Source organism: Arachis hypogaea, chromosome 11 (assembly GCF_003086295.3).
Source record: "Arachis hypogaea cultivar Tifrunner chromosome 11, arahy.Tifrunner.gnm2.J5K5, whole genome shotgun sequence".
Classification (NCBI taxonomy): Eukaryota; Viridiplantae; Streptophyta; class Magnoliopsida; order Fabales; family Fabaceae; genus Arachis; species Arachis hypogaea.
This window is the reverse complement of record NC_092046.1, coordinates 143,089,244-143,113,888: the sequence shown is the minus strand read 5'-3', so window position 1 is coordinate 143,113,888 and position 24,645 is coordinate 143,089,244. Positions and strand designations below refer to the sequence as shown.

Here is a 24,645-nt window from a genome sequence, read left to right as displayed (position 1 = left end):
GGGGCAGAACAAACCAATGAAAAGAACCTTTGGCATAACACGTGCAGCTTATTTCTACATGTTCAATGACAAAGGTACAAATGCATGTGGGTTTCGATATTACAAGATTTGGAGGCCCCAGCACTGAAATTGAAACATAAACATAAGTCTGTCAGATCAGCAGAGCTAATAGAACCACCACGTTAATCATGTTTCTATAATTGACTGCACTAAAAGGAAAATATACTAGATGGATTTAAGAATTATCAACAAAATTAATCGTTTTGGCTATACAAGCTAGTATATCAAAAGCAACTATGAAGCAAATCAAGGAGCCTCTAACCTTATTACTCCATATAGACCATAAGCAATTTATTAAGATCTAAAAAATACCATATATGTTTCACAACTTTCAATCATAAAAGGAAATAAATTAAAACTTGAAGATGGCAGCACCACTTGATGGCTTCGAAGCAAAAAGATAAAGACCAAGGTCGTCCTTCTTGATAACACCCTTGTCAATCCTCTTTTGGAAATAATGTTCCTGCAACGTATAAAGAATCCATTGTTAAAGACATGTTAATTAATAATTACAAATTCTCAATGATTTAGGCAGCCTAGTATTGTAGGGATGCAAACCTTCAAATTAAGGATATACTGTGGGACTATGCTCTCTTTCACCAAAGCAACAGCACAGCCACCCCATCCAGCTCCAGTAAGCCTTGCCCCAAGGGCACCATTCTCACGAGAAACTTTTACGAGTTCTTCCAACTCAGGACAGCTGATTCAATCAACAAAAAATATTTTAAACATAACGAAGAAAAAGATCAACTTTCATGCCAAGAAGGGAAAGTAAAGTTTCCAAGAACTATTCCTCATTCTGTCAAAAATTTTGAAAGCAAGTATAAGTATGCTGCCAATACCTGCATTCATATAAAACGCTGCAGCTATAATGACTCTCGTTCATTAGGTCACCAAGCTTCTTTAGCATCTCCTCATCACTGAAAAGAATTGAGAAGTTAACTTCCACAAAATTTATGCGCACACGCAAAAGAATTACAAAATAGACAAACAGGTAAGTCCTTGCCAATTTGCCATCATGTTGATGAAAACAGAAAGACAAATAACTTTAACTCCTATCATGTACTATTCATACAGTAAAATAAAAATGTTCAATCAAACAGAATTCAGATTTAACTGTAACTTAAATTTTCCAGGGTTAAAATGATCTGTAAATGAGTGTTTTTTATCCCTTTGCAAATGAACTACCAAATACTTGGACAATTCTTCTAGAAGCTTTAAGCAATCAAGAAATATGTGATGCGAATAATAATAATCAAGAGCACAGAAAATGAAACACTAATAAAAGAACAAGGGTTCGATCTCACCTTAGATTTGATGATACAACGTCCTTGAAAGCGTGCACCCTCCTGGCTTCCGAATAAACATGAGCAGCTCTCTAAGAATAAATGCATCAATGCAAAGGCACAGGAAATAGTTAGATATCATATAATTGGAGAAAATCATACATGAACTCTAAATAATCAAGAATATAATCAAAAGGTGCACAAACTATCTGATCAGCAGTTTTCAATTATTAAAGAAATCCTGAACCAAAAAGCATGACTAATTCCGTACAAAACTATAGGTTTCAAACCAAATAATTAACAAGAAAAGTTATGTTCAGAATTGCAGCATGGTAATACAAATGAGAGAAAGTGTCTCCACTACACGGGTGCAAATGCAATCTAGATAATCAGAAATGACCCTACAGCATTACAGTAGTCACTAATCAAGAGAGAGCAGAACTAGATGAACAGTTGATACCATATTAAAAGTTATCAACCAAGTGATAACATAAGAATCAGATCTCAATAACTTTGCTAATGAGGATTAGAAAAGAACCTGATGTAATTTGTAGTGCTTTGCAACTTTTAAAACTTCCACATAAGCAGCATTGCTGCCCAAAAATGACCTCAACTTTTCACCCGTAATTGCCTCGATTTCTTCAGCTGTATATGGTTCTTCCTTCAAATATTCCTGTACCCAGAACATAGTTAAGATTTTAAACAGGAAAATGCTAACAATTTCTATGAACTTAAGAAAAAAGGTAAATTTTATATCAATTGAAACAAAATATTCATAATATAAAGTTTAGAAAGAAGAAAGAAACAACATGTCTTGCTTGTCCAATATTATAGATGGCATAATACCAGGTAAAATTACCTTGACAGCAAGTACTGGATCAGAGGAATTATGTTTACCAGCAAATTGTACACATAATCCTTCAACGTCAGACAATGTGCTCACTTTTGACATTGCCTCTTTGGGATTCAGTCCCAACTTTATACCAAGCACAATCTGGAAAATTTAAAAGAAGCACTCTATTAATATAGTTAACAACACAATAGGATTAGCTAGTTAGCCTAAGCAATAAGCATTTGACAGACACCAAATTAGCAGTTCTAGGAAAAAGGGCCAGAAATAGCAGAAATGAAGAGATAATGGTATTATCTTGTTCAATAAATAGATATAAACATTTAGATGCTAGGATATTCAAGAACTTACAAGTTAAATCTTATTGAGAGATAAAAAAATGCTAGTGGTGGATATAAGATATAGGTCGATCATGGAAGGTTGCTACAGAAATAATACAAGAAGATACAACAAATAACATCGATTAGTCTGAAATGTACTTACAGAAGCCAAACGGCATTCAACAACCCTATTATTATAATTTGTAGCAGCAGTAACAGCCTTCTGAGACTCTGCCAAAGAATGGGCTATCACAAAAGTCCCGCCAGCAGGAAGTTGCACATCAGTTGCACGAATTGGGTTGAAATCAATCAGCTCTGCAAAGCCAGTTTTGGCCATGACAGAGATTGCCTGTCAAGTAAAACAAAGGGGAAAAGTTAAGTCTAGGTTACATGCCAGAATGTCCAGGAAAGAGCAACAAATGTAGGAATTCATGTGCTGGATAAAAATGCTGTGAATCACGTAACAATTAAAATTTATTCACAAACAAAAGGGCTGACTGGATACAGAATAATGCACTAATGACTTGATGCAAATGACTTCTACAAAAAATTTAGGTCTCAACTAGCATTTTCAAATTGAGATATCTATTATAGTGGCTAATGAGTAAAAAGAGAGTAAGAAGCTACAATGCAATATTTATGAAGGCCACTCCACAGGGAGGAGATTTGGAATAAAAGACCAAACCTGCATTAGTGATAAGTAATCAGCATACATTTGCAGAATTTAATTTTGATGCACTGTAAGTGTAAAATAGTTTTACACGTGCATCCAATTACGTAACGTCACATCAGTAAAAATAACTACTTTTTACACTGACCGCGTGAATGATTATCGAAAAGAACGAATGTGATTGCACAACTGTGTAAAACGCTTTACACTATCAATGCATCAAAATTAAACTCTACATCTGCATTAAAATTGGTATAAAACATACGTATGAGAAAAGATGTACCCAACCTGATCCATCCCACCAGATTGGGTCCCGACATATCGTTCACAGTCACATGTAACTTGTGCAATTTCTTTCTGTCAACAATATAGGATAATGTATGTTAGGTACAAAACCAGGAAAAAAAATGTTAAATACATACATTACATAATTAATTATAAAAAAATACATGAATTCAACAAGATGGTAATTGTCCATTTATCCTAGCATATCTTCATTGTGACAGATAGATAAATAAGTTAATTCATTTAGTTGGCACAACCTGACACTAAGAAGGTCTATTCGAAATGTATCTCAGATAATAGTCATACTAAAAAAAATAAAAAAGATCATGAAAATCAACAAAGCATGGAGGATAAAGATTTCTGAAACAACTTCGATAGCCTCAGTTTGATATTTGAATTGATGACTAGATCTGATTTTCTAAGAGTGTAAGAATTGGAATTCCAGTAACACTATCATGTCAATGGGGGCACTGTATCAAATAGATTTTTTTCATAAAGTTGATGTGGCATAAGTTAATCCGGATGGGCACATCTAAAAGGTTTAACAAGCTCTTTCTCTTTTGTTACCTGAATGATACAGACAGTTTCACTTCTATTTTCTTAAAAAAATAATTATTACAGTTAAAAGATAAAAAGTCCAACAAGATGTTACAAATAATTTATCCATGCAAATTTTAACCAGATAAATTTGCAAGCTCCCCCTGAAGGGCAAAATAGTATTTACAATCAAGTAGAAAATGCAGACCTTTGGGAAGTTAGCATCAAAAGCAGCCATAATAGCAATTGTGGAAGAACAAACAAATGCTGCAGAACTTGATAGTCCAGAACCTATAAAAATAAATAGTGAATAGATTAATAAATTATGTTTCTCTCATCATCTCCAATAGAGCAAGAAAGATAATGATGGTGATCACTTGAGCTAAACTTTGATATCATTGGTGACATTCTAATTTGGATCAATGAGCACACCTGTTGGCACAATTCCATCAATAACAACATCAAGTCCAACTGGTGGGCCAACATTCACCCCTTTTGCTTTTGCATAGTCGTAGAAACCTTTGTACCTACAGAAACCATATAGACAGATAATATTAAGAATTCATTTAAAAAAAATGCTACTAATTATTTCTTGTTTAGCAAATAGAGAATATCATTGGCATCTATTTTAATGATTTATCCTCCTAATGCATTCAATACTTTTTTGTTTTGCTTAAGAATTAGGAAGAAAAAAGAAACATAAACCAAAATGAACTCACCCACAAATAAAATAGTGGCCCCATTTGTGATTCTTCAAATCGAGTTGCTGCTCAAAATTGAAACCCAGAGTATATTAACAAAACAGAACTATCTTATTGGTAAACTGAATCTTCAAATAAACGGTAAACATCCACTCTTAGAAGTTAGAATAATAATAATAATAATTAAAAAAAAACGCAAAAACAAAGAGGAATTGAAGAATTGAATTGAGGATGGACCTGGTTGGGGTCAGCAGGGTAAGTGCACATGGAATACTTTTTATCATTAACATTAGCGATCCTAAGCTTCTTGCTGCTTTCATTCTTCCGAATTGCCACGATCGTATCTTGACGAATTGCCATAGGCAACACCGAATATCCTTCATAGTCAATGTGCTCCCCAATCAAGTTCACTCTCCCTGCACCACCGCAAACAATAACAATAAACATATTCATAATTAATCTAATTAATTAATTAATTAATTAATTAAAACACACAGAAAATGAATCAATCTCGCGATTCACGAAGATCCGTAACCAATGCATATCCATGCAAACACACATGCTGACATGAAAATGTTCAATAGAGAGAGAAAGAATGAACGAACCAGGTGAGCGAGCGAAGAGTTGAGGCGCGTGACCGAAGAATTCTTGAAACTTGGACTTGGCCGTGTCAAAGCGGAGCTTAGCTTCTTCGAGCTGAGAGCCTTCGCCATAGACATCGTTCAAGCTTTGGAAAATGGGGATCGGAAGCTCCTCGTGTTTCGCCATTCTTCTCTTCTCTTTGTTTCCTGATTCAAAATGCAGAATCTCTCTTCAGCTTTCGCTTTCTGTTTATGTTTTTCTCTCTTTCTCTCACTTTAGAAGCGAGTTTTCAGATTTCAGTGTTTTTATTTATTTATCTGTTAAACGACTTTGAAAATTGAAGCGTTTTGTTTTATTTGTAGTGGCGAGTGATGATTACCACTGAAAACACGTAGGGTTGTTTACACGTAGCACTAATAGACAGAGAATTATTCCCCTTATCATTTGAGAAAAATAACAATAACAATTATTATTAAGGATTTAAGATTTTAAACTTTTTTGTAAATTGAATAATTAATTAATCACGAATTGCAACTAATGATGGTAAGTGAGTGGATGAACAACTAAGTAGGAACTTTTAATCCCGATTGTTGTTGTCAGATCCACTTAATTCTCGTATTACCTTTTTAATATGTTTCCAAGCAGAAATAACCCCACTCAATCAATCTGAATTATGAATCTTTTCAGGATTTTGAAATTGAATTCAATTATACATTCCCAAAATTTTAGACAACTATGAGCATATAAATTCTAGAGTAAACTATCAAATAGTAGCCAAAGTTCACATTACTTACAAAAAGAATTTTAAAAAATAATAACAACAAATAAATTTTCGAAAAATTTATAAATGAGATAAAAAAATTTAAAATATTAAATTTATATTCTAAAAATAAATTTTAAAAATCAAATTTTAATATAAATTTTGTAATTATTATTAAAAAATAATATTTTTTATCTTTAAAATTTAATAATTTTATTCAAATAAATTTAAAAAAATTAATGTAAATGATCATATTTTTTTAAAAAAAATATAGATATTAAATTTTATTTTAAATTTTTATGCACTTTTTAAATATTTATTCAAATATTATTAAAAAAATTCATATCAAATAAATAAGTCATTTGTTAAACACAAATTTTTTTGTTATTTATAAAAAATATAATATTTATTAGTTATTTTAAGAATTTTATTATCAGTAACTGAATTTTTTTAATAGTGAATTGGTCGCTTTTTAATTTTCATATGGAAGTATAGTATGTGTTGGATGTCTTTATGGAGAAGGGTGCTTCACCTGAGTGTGGTGTCAGGTAAACCACAAATCAGACCGTGTGTCTTGTATGACTCGGACAGTCCGTGTTGTAGGTGAGAAAACGAACCCTCCAACTTGTGCTTCTCCTGCCACTTGTCGCGCTCAGTTGGCTCCCCCAACGGTGCCCTACCCAACATTAAGCCCCCGCACTCACCATCCGTTTTCACTTGATCGTCCTCTCAATCATCCAAAATATGTAAAAAAAAATTTTTAATTTTTTTATATTCCGTAATTATAATTATTATTGTTAGGTGGTTAATTATTATTGTTGTGGTTAGAAATTGAATTTAGAAATTATTATCATTTTTACCAGATGTAGCTTTTTTTTTGAATTTTTTTAATATTTTATAATTAAAATTATTATTGTTAGGAAGTTTATTATTGTTGTTGTTATTGTTAGAAGCTGAATAGAAATGTGTATTATTTTTGTACTCTATCATCCAAAATAATACACTTTCAAAAGTACTTTTATCATCCATTTCTCTCACTCTACTAAATAATAACAGAAACCACGTTAACAAATTTTTGGATTACATACCATGAAGGAGAAAAATACAAATACCAGAGAACTAGAGGAAGAAGACGAGCAAGCTTGAAGAAGAACACGGAATCTGAGAGTGTTGAACGAGTTGCACACTTTTATATTTTCAATAACTCTATATCAGACCCACTGTTTATCATCATTGGCAGATTTAAATTAATATTAAAAAAGGAAACTCGGATCCTACGATTTCATTTTCAACTTGATAATATATATATATATATATATATATATATATATATATATATATATATATATATATAAAACGCACAGTCTATTTTGCATTGTTAAAATTCAAATTCCAGCCATCAATCCTCTGACTGTTTGTTTGTTTATTTTTACTTAACAAAATTCTTTCATCTAAAAATGACATAAAGCTGTCACACCTTTTTGTCTATCACTCCCTATTTCTATATCCGGAAAAAGCACACTAATGGGTTCATAACTAAAGAATTGAGCCTGAATTGGTAGTTAATCTTAAATTCTATATTATTATTATTATTATTATTATTATTATTATTATTATTGGTTTGTATTTCATGTGACAGTCAATATAAAGGGTAAATTATATATTAGTCTACAAGACTACAACACATCCCATCATATTCCTAAGCTTTCATGTGGGGTACATAGGGTTTAAGCTTAGATATTTTCAATTATTGCTATAGTGATGTGTTCAATATGAAATCTACCGATTTTAGATTCCTCAATTATCATAGCACAAACTTGTAGTGCATCATTAATTTATAGATTTGGTATGTCTGTGAGATAAAGTGGGTTTATCTTTTTTGAAAGTGATCATTCAAAAACTAGTAATATATATATATATATATCTTATTTAATTACCAAGAGCTTCGGGTGTGTTGGAAGGCATTTTTGTATTTTATTAGATATTAGTATAATTTATTAAATTAAAATATCAAAATTATTATATATTATATGTTAGGTATATTAGTATGAGAAGACGATAAAATTTTATATTTGTGTAGTGATTTCAAGGAATGATTAGATCGTTTTTTTTAGAGAGATATTTGTCCCTACACTTAGTTGCTATAGGATTGATGACAATACTGTCCCAAATACAATGAAATCTAAGAATTTCTTAATTAGCAATAGTAAGAAATTCTCAACTCTCTTGAACAAAAAATTTCTTAATAGTTGATTAAAATTTACACTTAGTACTTCTATTTCTGAAATTGTGGACAAGGACTTATTTATACATATTGCACGTAGCAATTATAATTAGTTACGTATACAAATGGTTATATCTTTTCTATTGCCAATAGATACAATGTTTTGAACATACACAATTCTTAAAGAGTTGTGTCCATCTAGCCAATAGACACAATATTTTGAACATACACAATCCTTAAAAGGTTGTGTCTTTTCAACCAAATGGTACTAAACGGTTAGTAACTGTTTATTAATATTAATAATATTAATTAATCAAAGTTGTAAATACCCTTCAATCCCCTACTATTTACAAAATTTAAATGTCATACAAGTATATACATAAAAAATGTGTCACTAAGATTAAACATTCTTTTAGTGTAAATTTTAAAGTTCTAACGAAGTAATAGGTGTCTAATCGATTAAACATATACTCCATATGCTAGTACCAAAAATCACACACATTACTTATACCCTCCAAGTTCAAGAGTTTACAATTTTAAACACTTATATGGCTTTGTGCTCATCCTGATTTCATGAATATTTATGAGAATAAAACCTCTAAAATTCTCGATTAGAGTGGCACCACTCTTATATTCATATAGGTGGAATCTTTTAATAGATAATATTATCATTCCATTAAGAGTTTAAACTCACCCTCCTAATTTATTGTAAATAGCACTAAATCTTATACCTTAGTGCTCCAATTGCTAAATAACTTGTTATTACCCATTAAACCTTGAAACTAGTGGTCTACTAGAATAAGGTTGGGTTCCCATCATTTAGCAATAATAGGTTTTAATCCTATTTTAGCAGTAGTCTCTTTGATTTTATCCCTTAACAAACCTTTAGTCAAAGGGTCTGCTAAATTTCCTTGAGATCTTACATAAGTAATGGTAATTACACCATCATCTATTAATTGCCTCACAAACTCATGTCTCAAACTTATATGTCTAGACTTTCCATTATAAACCTTATTATATACTCGAGACATGATTGATTCACTATCACAGAAGATTGAAATGGATGTCGTCTACTGTGGCCACAGCTTTATATCATATAACAAATTTCTTAACCATTCCGCTTCTTTACCTGTGGCTGATAAAGCTACAAACTCAGCCTTCATAGTAGAATGTGTAATACATGTTTGTTTCTTTTAGGCCCAACTTATTGCTCCACCACCTATGGTGAAAATCCATCCTGAAGTGGATTTGTTGTCACTAAGATTTGTAATCCAACTTGCGTCGGAATAACCTTCTAAAACTGCGGGATAATCACTATAATGTAATTCCAAGTTTATGGTTTTCTTGAGATAACCAAGAACTCTTGTTATAGCTTTCCAATGTTGATTGCTAGGCTTTCCTATAAACCTTGATAATTTGCACACAGCAAATGCTATATCAGGTCTAGTACAATGCATTGCATACATTAAACTTCCTATAGCACTAGCATATTCTAATTGTGTTATAGGTCTTCCCATGTTTCCTTCTAATTTAAGATTAGGATCATACGGCGTATTGGATTCTTTAATTGTGAGATGATCAAACTTTTCCAATACCTTTTTGATATAATGAGATTGACTTAAAATAAAGCCAACTTCATTCTTATGCACCTTTATGCCTAATATTGTATCAACTTCATTCAAATCCTTCATCTTGAATTTAGAAGTTAGATACTCCTTCGTTATACGAATTCCTTCTAAATTTGTTCCGATGATTAACATATCATCAACATATAAACAAATGATTACTCCATAATTTTTAGTAAATTTTGAGTAAATACATTTATCCGCACTATTATGCGAGAAGCCATTTGATAACACCACTGAATCAAACTTCTCATGCCATTGTTTAGGCGCTTGTTTTAACCCATACAAAGACTTAATTAATTTGCAAACTTTCTTTTCATTTTCGGGTAGCACATAGCCTTCCGGTTGCTCCATATAAATTTTTTCATTAAGATCTCCATTTAGAAAAGCCGTTTTAACATCTATTTGATGTATATGAAGCTTATGTATAGATGCTAATACTATAAGAGTTCTAATAAAAGTCATTCTTGCCACAGGTGCGTAGGTATCAAAATAGTCTAGACCTTCTTGTTGTCTAAACCCCTTGGCTACTAACCTTGCTTTAAAGGTTTGTAATGAACCATCAGTGTTATACTTTCTTCTAAATACCCACTTACATCCTATAGGCTTTGATTCTCGAGGCAAATCAACCAAGACCCAAGTATTGTTAGATAATATTGAGTCCATTTCATCATTTATTGCTTCTTTCCAAAAAGCAGAATCCCTTGAAGCCATAGCCTCTTTGAATGTTTGAGGATCACTCTCTATGTTCATAACAATATGAATCTTGTTTGTTACAGAATTCCTAGTTCCTTCTACCAAAAAGGTGATAGACTGAGAAGAAATAAAATATGGACCCAAGTCATTTTCTTTTGTTACTCTCAAAATCTTCCTTAGTTCAATTAACTCTTTGTCGCTTAGACGTTTATTATTTTGATTATTTATTTCTTGTGAAATATTAGTATCATTTTGGGGATACTCTGAATTAGAAGTTGAATCATTGATATATTTATTTTCAATAAATTCTACTTCTCTTGATTCAACAACTACATTAGACACTAAATCTAATATTCTATATGCTTTAGAATTTTGAGCATATCTTATAAAAGTCCCTTTTATGGCTCTTGGCCCCAATTTGGTTCTCTTTTGATCAGGAACTCGATAAAAGGCTAAACACCCCCACACTTTAAGATAATTTAAATTAGGTTTCCTTTCTTTCCAAATTTCATAAGGAGAAACATTTCTATGTCTTGATGGTATCCTATTATGGATATGACATGATGTCAATAATGTTTCACCCCACAAATTGTAAGGCAATTTTGCATTTAGTAACATTGAATTAACCATATCTACTAAGGTACGGTTTTTCCTTTCCGCCAAACCATTTTGTTGCGGAGTATATGGAGCGAAAGATTCATGCACAATACCATGTAATTCACAAAAGTGATCGACTTCATTAGAAAAATATTTTCCACTTCGATCACTACGAAGAACTTTTATTTTCTTATTATGCATATTTTCTACTTCCATTTTATATTTCTTAAACATTTCAAAAGCTTCATCTTTATTTCTAAGCAAATACACATAAGTAAATCTATAACAATCATCAATAAAAGTTATAAAATATCTTTTTCCTCCTCTAGTAATATTGCCATTTAGTTCACAAATATCACTATGAATCAACTCCAATAAATGTGTATTTCTTTCAACTTTAGAAAAAGGTTTCTTAGTCATTTTGGATTGTATGCAAATATCATATTTCTTATTAAAATCCTTATTACTAAGATCAATATAGTTATTCTTTTGCATATATTCAATTGATTTGTAATTTAAGTGTGCTAATCTACTATGCCATAAATCACAAGAATCAACAACATACAATAAAACATTCACTTTATTAATACTAAGTTTAAACATGCCTTCAGTACAATATCATTTTCCTACGAATACATCATTCTTAAGCAAGATCACTTTATCGGATTTCATTACAACTTTGAATCCTTTCTTACACAAGAGACTAACAAAAACTAAATTTTTTCTCAAATCTGGAACATATGAAGTACATTTATTAAACTTAATTTCTTTCCAAATGTAAAATTCAATTCCACAGTTCCTTGACCACAAACTTTGGCTGAGTTGTCATTATCCATTAAGACCTCTCTATTGTTCACTTCTTCATATGTTTGAAATTGGTTACGATCATTGCAAATGTGAATAGTAGCCCCTGAATCTAACCACCATTCAGGTGATTTTTCTTGTGTTGCTATGTTAACTTCTGTAACCATGCCAATATGCATAGCAATTAGATCCTTCTCTTCCACTAAGTTGGTCTTTGATGCTTCTTTTTTCAGAAGTATACATTCTTTGATATAGTGTCCTTTCTTGTGACAATGATAACACTCTCTTTGTCTCTTCTTATCTTGCTTTGAATCTTTAGAGAACTTTCTTTTCTTCTTATTGGTGTTGTTTTCACCAATATGATTCACTTTAAAACTTTGAGAAAGATACATAGCATCACGTTTTCAAGTTTCCTCCTCTATACGCATATGCCTTAGTAATTTTTCAATTGTGAAGTCCTCATCGAGATGTAAAAGTTTCTTCCTATAACCATTCCAAGATGAAGGCAATTTTGAAATAATTGCTCCAACTTGTAATGATTCAGGAATCACCACTTGTAGATCACGAAGTCTACTTACAAGGATTTGTAATTCATGAATTTGATCCATGACAGGCATAGTATCATTCATAATAAATTCAAAATATTTCATCATAATAAACTTATATGTTCCTTGTCGTTCGATATTGTACTTTTCTTCCAAAGATTTTCAAATCTCTAATGGTGATTGAATTGACATATAGAGATCATAGAGTAGGTCGGATAAAGTATTGAGAATATGACCTCGACATGCAAAAGTATCTTCATCACGTTTCTTCTTCAATTGAACAATCTTTTCTTTCTCTTCCGGTGTGGAATTTTCAGCGGCATCGGCAATTGGTGTAGTCTTTGGGTCAATCACATATGCAAGATTGATAACTGAAAGAAGAAACATCATCTTGTCTTTCCAACGGTTGAAGTTCGTTCCATCAAAGCGATCTAATTTGACGAACTCTTGATTCGTGACCTTGAACGTACTATTTTGATCTTGTGCCATCTTCAAGAAATATCTCTCTAAAATTGTTGGGTATATTAGTTTGAGAAGATGACAAAATCTTATATTTGTGTAGTGGTTTCAAGGCACGATTAGATCGCTTTCTTTAGAGAGATATTTGTCCCCACACTTAGTTGCTATAGGGTTTATGACAATACTCTCTCAGGATACAATGAAACCTAAGAATTTCTTAATTAGTAATAGTAAAAAATTCTCAACTCTCTTGAACAAAAAAATCTCTTAATAGTTTATTAAAATGTACACTTAGTACTTCTATTTCTGAAATAGTGGACAATGACTTATTTATACATATTGTACATAACAATTATGATTAGTTACGTATACAAATAGTTGTATCTTTTCTATTACCAATAGATACAATGTTTTCAACATACACAATTCTTAAAGAGTTGTGTCCCTTTAGCCAATAGACACAATGTTTTGAACATACACAATCCTTAAAAGGTTGTGTCCCTTCAACTAATGGTACTAAACGGTTAATAATCGTTTATTAGTATTAATATTATTAATAATAATATTAATAATATTAATAATATTAATTAATCAAATTTGTAAATACCATTCATTATAAAATATATGGAGCATTTGTGTAATTGTATTTCATTAAGTCATATTTTAGATAAAACAATTATAATTGAGTGGTTAAGAAGAATGTACAAGGATTAAGGAATATCTATTATGTCTTACTCAAAAAAATTATTTTACCAAAACAAAATAACTTTCATACAATGATTACAAATTGGTGTATTTTAAAAATAAAAATACTATGTGCATATAAATTAGATACTAAATTATTTACTATATATAAATATATATATTATTTAATTATTTTAAATATATAATTTATATTTTAATATATATTCTATATAAATAATAACTAATTTGATAGTTAAATATTAATGTACACCTAACATAACCTAACATAATTGTTAAAAATTTATTCGAGTACGATTGATCAATACAAATACTTAATATTATACTTATATTAAAAATGTTGTCTTTTCCAATTATGTATAGGCTTATCTAGATTAACATAAGGATTAAGTATGGTTTTGGTCCCAAAGGTTTTCAGCCAGAATCGAAACCGTTCCTCATCTAATTTTTTATTTAGAATCATCCTTAACTTTTTTTCGTATTAAAATCGTCCTTTTTATTTTTTTAAACAAAAATACCCTCACCACTACCAACACAATTACCTCATCTACCACCACCGCCACAACCTCCACCAACACCATCACCACCACCACCAACGCCGCCGCCGTCCCCCTCCCCCCTTTCCCCTTCCCCCTCCCCCTCCCTGTTTCCCCTTCCCCCAACCCCCACCCCCCCACCCCGCGTCCCCTCCCCCTCCCCGTTTCCCTTCCCCCCACCCCCCACCTCCACCTCCAAGAATAACAGCATCAACAGAGAAGCAGAAAATCAATAAATCAACACAAATTTAACACAAGCAGAAACAGAAAGCAACAAATCAACAAATCAACACAAAGCCAAATCAACAGAGAAGCACAAAGCCAAATCAGAAATTCAAAGCACAAAGAAGTAGATGCAGAAGGCGAATCGTGGGCGACGGAGCAACGGCAACTGGGTAGATTGGCGGTGGCAGGAGCATGCATGAACGGCGGCGACACACTCCACGGCTGGGTAGATCGGCAGCTCGGGCTCCCCTTCCTGGCGACGCACTCCACGGTGGCGGCAGAAAGATACATGAAGGGAAGGCGGCGACATCTTCCTCTGGTCGTGGTTCCGGCGGCGACTCGTGGGCGGACCGGCGATGGTGGCGGCGGCTATGGCGATGGACTCCTCCCCTCCCTCCCGCGTTTCCTTTCCCCCCACCCCCACCCCCACCCCCAACGCGTTTCCTTCCCCCCCCACCCCCAAAACGCATTTTTTTATTTTTTTTATTTTATTTTTTATTAAAATAGGGGTAGTTTAGGAATTAAATTAAAAATTTTATTTAAAAGGACGATTTTAATACGAAAAAAAATGTTAATGATGATTCTAAATAAAAAATTAGATGAGGGATAGTTTCGATTCTGGCTGAAAACCTTTGGGACCAAAACCATACTTAACCCTTAACATAAAAATCAACCATGTTATCAAACTTCTTTATCAATACAAATTCTTGATCCAAATTTGTTGTCTAACATTTAAACTCACAAATGTGTGTATAAAACACAAAAATGCTAGAATTAACTATTAAATTAGTCATTATATATTTGTATATAAATATATAAACAACAACAACGAAGCCTTGTCTCATTAGGTGGAGTCGGCTACATGAATCAAACGACATCTTTGAACTCTATCATGTCTACAAAGAGACTGTTTACATGTAGATCTCGTTTGACCAATTCATTGATGGTTTTCCTAGATCTTCCTCTACCTTTCATCCCTTGTCTATCTTCTATCTCATCCACCCTCCTGACTGAGTGCTCTGTTAGTCTTCTTCTCACATGTCCAAACCACCTGAGATGCGATTCTACCATCTTTTTCCACAATAGGTGATACTCCAAGTCTCTCTCATATATCTTCGTTCCTTATTTTATCCAATCACGTATGACCACTCATTCATCTCAACATCTTCATCTCTGCTGCACTTAATTTATCTTCGTGCTCCCTTTGGCCGTCCAATACTCTGTACAATAAAGCATAGCTGGTATGATAGCAATGCGATAGAATTTACATTTCAGTTTTAAAGGCACTTTTTTGTCACATATAAAACCAGGCGCGCTCCGCCATTTTGACCAATCTACTTGAATTCTATAATTTACATCATGTTCAATCTTTCCATTATCCTATATGATGCACCCAAAATACTTAAAACTTCTAACTTTTTGTAGGATGTTTTTTTCCAATCTTCACCTCTGTATTAGGGTTTTTCCTTCGGGGCCAAACTTACATTCCATATATTTTCTCTTGCTATGACTGTTAAAGAATCGTAAATTGAGGTGAAGCAACTCTCATCATCTCAGTCGTGTAAGCTTAGATGTGAAGAGAAGTGAAAAATGGAGGAAGAAAACTAAAAAAATCAAGAATGAGTAAAAGAACGAGAAGAAAGTTCTAGAAAGTAGAAGAAAGAGATGGAAGAAGAAGTTGGTTCTCAGAGAGAAAAAGCATGAACATTGGCATCTCCAAATGAGAGAACGAACCCACTTACTCAGGTTCTATCCAATATATATGCTTACAATTAAAAACTAACAAACTAACCTACTGTACAAATTTTAACAAACTAAGTTTAACTAACTTAATGATCATCTAGCAAGCTTGGAGTACAAATGTACTCTTAAACTAAATGTATAATGGCTATTGATCATGTAACACCCCCTCTCAAACTTGGAGTGCAAATGTCCAATAGTCCAAGTTTGTTATGACAGTTTCGAAACAGGCTAGGTGCAAGAGCTTTAGTTAAAATATCTGCTGCTTGATCAGCACTTGTTACCGGCAGCAACTTAGTGACCCCCTCTTGCCATTTATCCCTTGTAATATGACAATCCACTTCAATATGTTTTGTCCTCTCATGAAAAACAGGATTAACAGCTATATGTAATGCTGATTGACTATCACAATAAATTCTCACTGGTCGTTGTTGGTCAATCTGAAGTTCCTTCATCATGTAACGAAGCCATTGCGCCTCTCTTGTTGCTGAAGCCAATGCCCTGTACTCTGCTTCACAGGATGATGCTGCAACTATATCTTGCCTTTTTCTCTTCCATGAAATTAATGAAGTGCCCAAGAAAAAATAATACCCTGTGATGGATCTTCTAGAATCTAGGCATGTTCCCTAATCACTATCTGAGAAGCTAGAGGGAGTGAGGTCAGTGATTGAAGAAAAGAATAAACCCATTGCTGGTGCTCCTTTGAGATATCTCAACACTCTCAATGCTGCTTGAAAATGTTTATCTGTAGCACAATCTAAGAATTGACTTAATCTAAATACTACATAACAAATTTCAGGTCTTGTGTTTGTTAGATATAAGAGTCTTCCAATAATTCTACGATATTCTAAAGTTGAGGCTAGAGGGGTTCCCGAGTCCTTTGACAAATGAGTGGTATAATCCATAGGAGTGGATATTGGTTCGGCAGCAAGCATTCCTTAATCCTGCAGTAAGTCGAGGCAGTATTTTCTCTGACAAATGGAAATGCCCTTCTTGCTTCGAGCTACCTCCATGCCAAGGAAGTATTTGAGCTCCCCAAGATCTTTAATTCTGAACAAGTTATGCAAATAAGTCTTGATGTAAAGAATTTCCTATAAGTCACTGCCTGCAACCACTAAATCGTCAACATATACCAAGATAACAGTGAAACCCTTCGAAGTGTTCTTGGTAAACATGCTATAGTCATGCTTAGATTGAGTGTAGCCAGCCTTAGTTAGAGAGCCAACAAGCTTTGTGTTCCATTGTCTACTTGCTTGTTTTAATCCATAGAGGGATTTATCTAATCTGCATACCAGACCTGATTTGTGAATTTTGAGGCCTGGTGGAGGTTTCATATAGACAGTTTCATTGAGATCTCCATGTAAAAATGCTGTATTGACATCTAACTGGTGAAAATGCCAATTCTTGATAGTTGTAATAGCCATAACTATCCGAAACGTGTTCATCTTTACTACAGGGCTGAAAGTGTCTTTGTAGTCAACACCCTTAGTTTGAGAAAAACCCTGTGCCACCAAGCGTGCTTTGTGTCTCTCTATAGATCTATCTAGGTTCAATTTGAGTTTAAAAACCTATTTGCAACCCACTGCTTTCTTTCCAACAGGCAATTCAGTAAGTGTCCAGGTCTTATTCCTCTCCAAAGCAGAAAGTTCATTATTAATAGCTTCTTTCCAATTCGGATCCTTAACAGCTTCATCATAAGTTTTGGGTTCTAAATGCATGAATGTAGCTAGTGTGAATGCTTTGTGCTTTGGGGACAACGACTCATATGAAACTACTTGTGAGAGGAGATATTTATGTGTGGTGCTGGTAGTAGCTGAACTATTGGAGGAGGCAATCATGCAATGAAAGTCTCTTAAATAAGACGGTGGTCTCTTAGGGCGAAGTGACTTTCATGTCTCTAAATGCAACTCATGGTTTTCATGTAATGTATGTTGATGAGGTATTATTTGGGGTGCTGAACCTCTAAGAGTAATTTCCAATTGAGGACTATTAGGTGCAATTTGATTAGAATTGTCACTGCTTAGCTCAATGGATGCAGAGGTGTGTTGAGAGTCATGAGATGCATGCTGAGTACCATCAGATTGTGTGTGATCTGTGTTATTGTTGATGATATTATGATGAGGTGAGTCAAAAGGATAAAAAAAATGTATAGTGTGTAGGTATGCAGGGTGCTGTATGATGTTGTAATGATGATTCAAGTTTCTCAGTTTGCAAAAAAGGTAGTACATGTTCATAAAAACTGACATTTCTTGACAAAAATACTTTTCTATTTGACAAATCATATAAAAGATATCCTTTAACTCCAATTTTATGACCAAGATGTACACATTTGCTGGCTCTTGTATCTAATTTCTTCCTATGTGCAATCAATGTAGATGCATAGGCAAGACAACCAAATACTCTCAAGTAAGCAATTTTAGGTAATTTATTTTTTAAAATTTGATAAGGACATGATTCATTGAGAGACACACTAGGAAGCCTATTGATTAAATGGACAGCATGTGCTACAGTAAAATGCCAAAAACTTTTAGGTACATTTGAATGAAACATTAATGTTCTAGTAACTTCCAAAATATGTTGGTGCTTTCTTTCTACAATTCTATTCTGTTGAGGTGCTTCAACGCAAGTTGTTTGATGAATTATTCCTTTGGAATTGTAGAAAGAAGGCATTTTGAACTCAAGACCATTGTCGGTTCTAATTTTCTTTATGGTGCTGCCATATTGAGTTTGTACGAAATTGACAAAATTTTGCACATGGGAAACAGTTTCAGCTTTAGAGCGCATGAGATGCAACCAGGTATATCTACTTTTATCATATATTATTGTTAGAAAATATTTGTGACCTTCCATGGAAGGTATTCCAATAGGTCCCCATATGTCCATGTGCACAAGGTCAAATAAAGCTGAAGATTGAGAGAAACTATGCGAAAAGGCTATCCTTCTTTGTTTGGCAAAATGACAAGAATCACAGGGATCCATAAATCCTTTATTTGTCAAAAATTCATATGATTTTTGCATTACATTTATTCTTTGAAATGGTATATGTCATAGTCTAAAGTGCCATAAGGCTCCTGCTTCATGTTTATTGGAGTTGTGAGGCCAACTCAGAGATGTTAATGTTGTATGTAGTTTTGGTGATGCAATAGTTGTCAGACTCTCAAATGCATATAATCCTCTTCTTTGTTCAACTACTCCAATTATCTTCTTGGAGAGACAATCCTGTATCTCACAAGTAGAATCATTGAAAATGAATTCACATTTCAGATCAGTAGTCAATTTTGATACTGAAATAAGATTGAATTTAAAATTGGGAATGTATAATGCATGTACTAGATGAAATGTATTGCTAAACTCTACTGTTCCAGCTACATCAGTAACTGTTTGAGTACCATCAGGCAAGTTAATACGTATAGGTTTTATGTGATACAAATTTTTGAATGATTTTAATGAAAAAGAAATATGTTCACTAGCTCCTGAGTCTATGACCCAGGAATTTGGACTAAATGTGGCCAAAGACATAATGAATGCAATACCTTGATTTGATGGTAGAGAAATGGTGTGATTAGAACCTGTGTTATGACTCTACTGTTGATTATTCTCCCTTTCAAGAAGTGCCAATAATGCTGCTCTCTGATCTGCAGAGAACTGAGCCTCTAACTTGCTAATTGCTTCTTGAGTGTTGTTACTGATGTTATCACCATTCAAATCAGTAACCATGTTGATGATTCCACTGCCACCGACACTCCTCATATAAGGAAGGTATCCATGTTTTTTATAGCATACATCCTCAGTGTGTCCACTCTTACCACAAAATACACACTATTTGTAAGTTTGACCTCTGCCTCCTCTTCCATTTAATCTACCCCCTCTGGCTCTAAAGCTCCTACCTCCTCTAGTGGCCATATTGATCTGAGGGTTAAAGCCTTGATTGGCTCTAGTGTCACCCGTGGTTATCAATGCTTTTCCTTCAATGATATCTGCATTTTGTCTCTCTTGCTGTAACAAAAGTGAGAAGATTGCATCTACCGTTAGAAGCGACTTCATCAACATGATCTGGGACCTCACTACGGTAAACTGATCATTTAGTCCCCTGAGGAGCCTCATTACATTGGTATCTTCTTGGTAATTCCTCATCACATCTAAACCACAATCACAAGTTCCAGTGCAGTACTTACATGATGGAATTGGGCGAAAATTATCTAACTCTTCCCAAATTCCTTTTAATTTGGTAAAGTATGCAGTAATGTTCAGGTCTCCTTGCCTTATTCCAAACAAGTCTTCTTGTAACTCAGCCATTCTGAAAGAGTCTCCCTGGTAATAGCGATGTCTCAAACTACGCCATATGTTTGCAGCAACATCCATCCACACTACACTGTGTGCTATCTCTGGACTTAAAGACAAATTCAACCAAGACACCACATATGTGTTGCATCTATCCCATGCATCAAACAGTGAATCATCCTCTGATGGTTTTACTAAAGTTCCATCAACAAACTTCAGTTTATTTTTAGATCTCAACGCTCTACACATAGCTCTCTCCCAAGCATGATAGTTACTGTGACCTAAAATCACAGAAATTAAAGGAGTTCCTAGACTCTCACCAGGATGCAGAAAATACGGACTCATTGGATCCATAATCGGACTTGTGTTCGCTCGATTTGCTGCCGATTGCAATTGATTAACCTGATTAACGAGGTTCGCAAGTGTTTGAATGTCAAAATTCGAGGTTTGGTTGGCCATTCTTTCTGAAAATTAGGGATTCAACTCAAAGATCTTGTAAGTTCCAAGATCCGGATGCTAGAAACCACAAGTTTGATTCAAACTTTAAACCTGTTAGATCTTTCACATTAGTGCTCGTGATCGGAGCCTTCACCACGATCCATGCTCACCGCACCATGTTAAAAAACCGTGAATTGAGGTGAAGCAACTCTCATCATCTCTGACGTGTAAGCTTAGATGTGAAGAGAAGTGAAAAATGGAGGAAGAAAACTAAAGAAATCAAGAATGAGTGAAAGAACGAGAAGAAAGTTCTAGAAAGTAGAAGAAAGAGATGGAAGAAGAAGTTGGTTCTCAGAGAGAAAAAGCATGAGCATTGGCATCTCCAAATGAGAGAACGAACCCACTTACTCAGGTTCTATCCAATATATATGCTTACAATTAAAAACTAACAAACTAACCTACTGTACAAATTTTAACAAACTAAGTTTAACTAACTTAATTATCATCTAGCAAACTTGGAGTACAAATGTACTCTTAAACTAAATGTATAATGGCTATTGATCATGTAACAGTGACTTATGCACAGACCATACACTTCTAGAGCTTCTCTCCATAAATCCAACTTCTTATTTAGGTATTCCTTTAACTCTCTCATAAGGATAATATCATCGACAAAAAGCACACACCATGACACAGACTCTTGGATATGCTCTGTGAGTACTTCCAAGCCTAATGTAAAAAGGTATGGACTTAAGGATGAACCCTGGTGTAATCATATACCAATAAAAAATTCTTCTGTCATACCATCTTGAGTCTTCATACTAGTTGCACTCCATCATACATGTCTTTAATTGCACGAATATATGGGATCCTTACTCTCTTTCTTTCCAAAACCTTCCATAAGACATCCCTTATTACCCTATCGTACGCTTTTTCCAAATCAATAAACACCATATGTAGATCCCATTTATTACTACGATACCTCTCCATCATCCTTCTTAACATGTATGTAGTTTCAGTGGTGGATCTGTCTAGCATAAAACTAAATTGGTTCTCTGTTACTTATGTCTCTTGTCTCAGCCTCGATTTTATCACCATTTTCCATAACTTTATGGTATGGCCCATGAGATTGATCCCTCTATAGTTTTTGCAACTCTGTATATCCCCCTTATTCTTGTAGATAGGTACTAAGGTACTATTTTTTCACTCATCTGGCATCTTCTTTGACCTTAAAATCTCATTAAAAAGCTTGGTTAACTAACTGATGCTTTTCTCTCCAAGGCCCTTCCAAACTTCAATCGAAATATTATCGGGTCCTACTGCTCTACCATTTTTCATCCGCTTTAGAGCATCTTTTACCTCGAAGTCTCGAATCCTTTAATAGTAGTCGAAGTTTTGATCTTCTTCCCTCGTGCATAATCGACCAAGACTCGAAAGAGTCCTCTATCCTTCATTAAATAACTCGTAGAAGTAGCTTTTTCACATTTCATTGATCTTCTTATCTTAAGGGAAAACCTCTCCGTTTTTATCCTTTATGCATTTAACCTGATCCAAGTATCTCGTTCTTATTTCACGACTCTTTGCAATTCTATATATACATTTTTCTCCTTCCTTCGTGCCTAAAGACTGGTAGAGACCCTCATATGCTCTTGTTCTTGCTTCACTTACAGCCACTTTTTTTCTCTTTCTTAGCCACCGTATATTTTTTTAACTATATGTATTGCTATTATATCACTTTTATTGATGCATATACTCGTTACACTTCAATTTATTTACTACATATTAAGTCTCAAGCGTTTTAGGCATTTGTTCAATTTAAATCCAAAATAGAAAAGTTTACAGGTTTGAAGATCAAAAACCTTCAAACAGACCATGGGGGGAGTATCTTTCTTCAGTCTTCACCTCTTTTCTCCTCAACCATGGCATCACTCATCGATTTTCCTGCCCATATACCCATCAACAGAATGGGAGGGCCAAAAGAAAACATCGACATGTCACTGAGACAGGACTTGCCATGCTTGCAACGATTTCTTTTTCTTTATAGTATTAGGATGATGCTTTTCTTTCGGCCACCTATATCATTAATCGGTTACCTTCCTCTAATACTCATGATCTATCTCCTTTTGAACTTCTTCATAATCATAAAAGGAGCTATCTTTATGCTAAAAGGTAGCTCATATGCATACAAAAAGAAGCTACCTTTAGCACCGCTGTCCCTCACATGTGCTATATATGCTCCAGCTCCTGTTTAAAGGACTCTGTCTCCGTATCCTAAGCATCCCTCTCTCCCATGCGTGCGAAGAGCTCGTTGTACCTCTCATCAGCCAAATAGAACTGGTGACCCTGCTGGCTCTATGTCAGGCTATAGATCTACTTACACAAATCAATGTCCTGCGGATCTGCAGGGCTGTTGGCTGAGGTGGAGGAAGCCCAGAAGGTGGATGTGCACAGGTTGCTGGTGAAGAATAACCCCACTCCAAAGATGATGCTCTTCTATGGTTAAGATGCAGTCTGGTGCCACATGACATCAAGATCCACTATGGATGTGCTCGAGGCATTGCCATTGTCTACTGAGATTGCTGTGTTGCAACCTCAAAGTTGTAAGTGTATAAATCCTAACACATTCAATATGAATGTCAATATAATTATAGATACGATAGTATATTATAAATACTATAAAAGGTTGATTACTTACATAAAAGTCTGTAGACCTCTGATCAGCAAATCTCTCATTGTTCTCCTTGAGCGTGCGGGTTTGCTTGAAGAGCTCGGCCAAAGAAACATGACGCTCCAACGACTTTGTCTGCACATATTGGATAAGCATATTAAAAAAGTCCCAATTAATTAAAGAAACAAAGATAAAACTAGCTAAGCATATTTAAAGAAGTTATATCATTTTGGCCTTTGACTTCATAATCGTTGTCGAACTCCCTGTGTTCTTTGACGCCCTGTTGGTCCTATTCATGGCCTGACGACGTTTGAAACCTTTATCTGTCTCCCAGTAGAAATACAAGGCCTTCTTAATGTTGGGTCGAAGTCACTGCGTCAGGTGGTCCCTCCTCATTCGCACGTCCTCTAACATATACTGAAGATGATTCGCCATACGGTGGTGGAAGATCTTTTTTATTGTCTAGTTGTGGAGCCTCATCCCACGTGATTTTTCCTACACAATGAAATAATATATGGTTAAAAACTAACATTATAATACCATAAATGAAATGTAATTAACATAAATAAATAACTTATCTCTCACTTGTCAAATCATCTCTCTCTGACCTCAAGGAGGACCTTCTTGTAGCTGGGTCAAAGATGGTCATAAAGTAACTTTATAACATTTATATACTCCCGTATACAAATATTATTATTTAGTGCAAACCTACAATGAGATAATTTACATTTAGTAGAAAATATACATTAAAAGTGAACGAAATATAAATAGTTATACAAATTAAAGAAGTTTAATGTTTACTCAGTCATGCCATCAGGCCAAATCAACATCTTAATGACCTGTTGTGATGTGGGATCTGGCTGGGATCCATGAGAAGAAGCTGGCATTGCTTCGGGGTCGACCACAAGAGGTGGCGTGGATGTCGGGACCTGCTAAGGAGGTGGAGGCAGTAAAGGAGTCGACTCTGGCTCAGATCGAGGTGGAGCAACAGTTGCAGAATCCCAATAATTGGGGTTCAAGATCATGATGAAAGACTGGTTCCCTAGAACATGTG

At 34.2% G+C, this 24,645-nt stretch overlaps 1 protein-coding gene across 1 annotated transcript; it reads right to left on the bottom strand.

The window, feature by feature from the left end:
- Nucleotides 1–210: 210 nt before the first annotated feature.
- LOC112723190 (galactokinase) lies at nucleotides 211–5,698 on the bottom strand. Its single transcript, XM_025774452.3, has 13 exons — nucleotides 5,315–5,698; nucleotides 4,947–5,125; nucleotides 4,728–4,774; nucleotides 4,441–4,535; nucleotides 4,217–4,299; nucleotides 3,475–3,543; nucleotides 2,680–2,865; nucleotides 2,206–2,340; nucleotides 1,885–2,019; nucleotides 1,368–1,438; nucleotides 903–980; nucleotides 619–760; nucleotides 211–523 (listed from the first exon to the last, which is right to left on the bottom strand). Exons 1-13 carry the CDS (start codon nucleotides 5,475–5,477, stop codon nucleotides 413–415), a joined length of 1,494 nt encoding a protein of 497 aa, XP_025630237.1. The 5' UTR covers nucleotides 5,478–5,698; the 3' UTR covers nucleotides 211–412.
- Nucleotides 5,699–24,645: the final 18,947 nt, after the last annotated feature.

What these genes read in the sequence shown, in the direction of transcription:
- LOC112723190 (XM_025774452.3), bottom strand. Translation starts at nt 5,477, where the DNA reads ATGGCGAAACACGAGGAGCTTCCGATCCCCATTTTCCAAAGCTTGAAC. An exon ending in AATCTGGTGGGATGGATCAG is followed by an intron (nt 2,866 to 3,474) that starts GTTGGGTACATC and finishes TTTACTTGACAG; the next exon opens with GCAATCTCTGTCATGGCCAA. An exon ending in AGCACTACAAATTACATCAG is followed by an intron (nt 1,439 to 1,884) that starts GTTCTTTTCTAA and finishes ATTTATTCTTAG; the next exon opens with AGAGCTGCTCATGTTTATTC.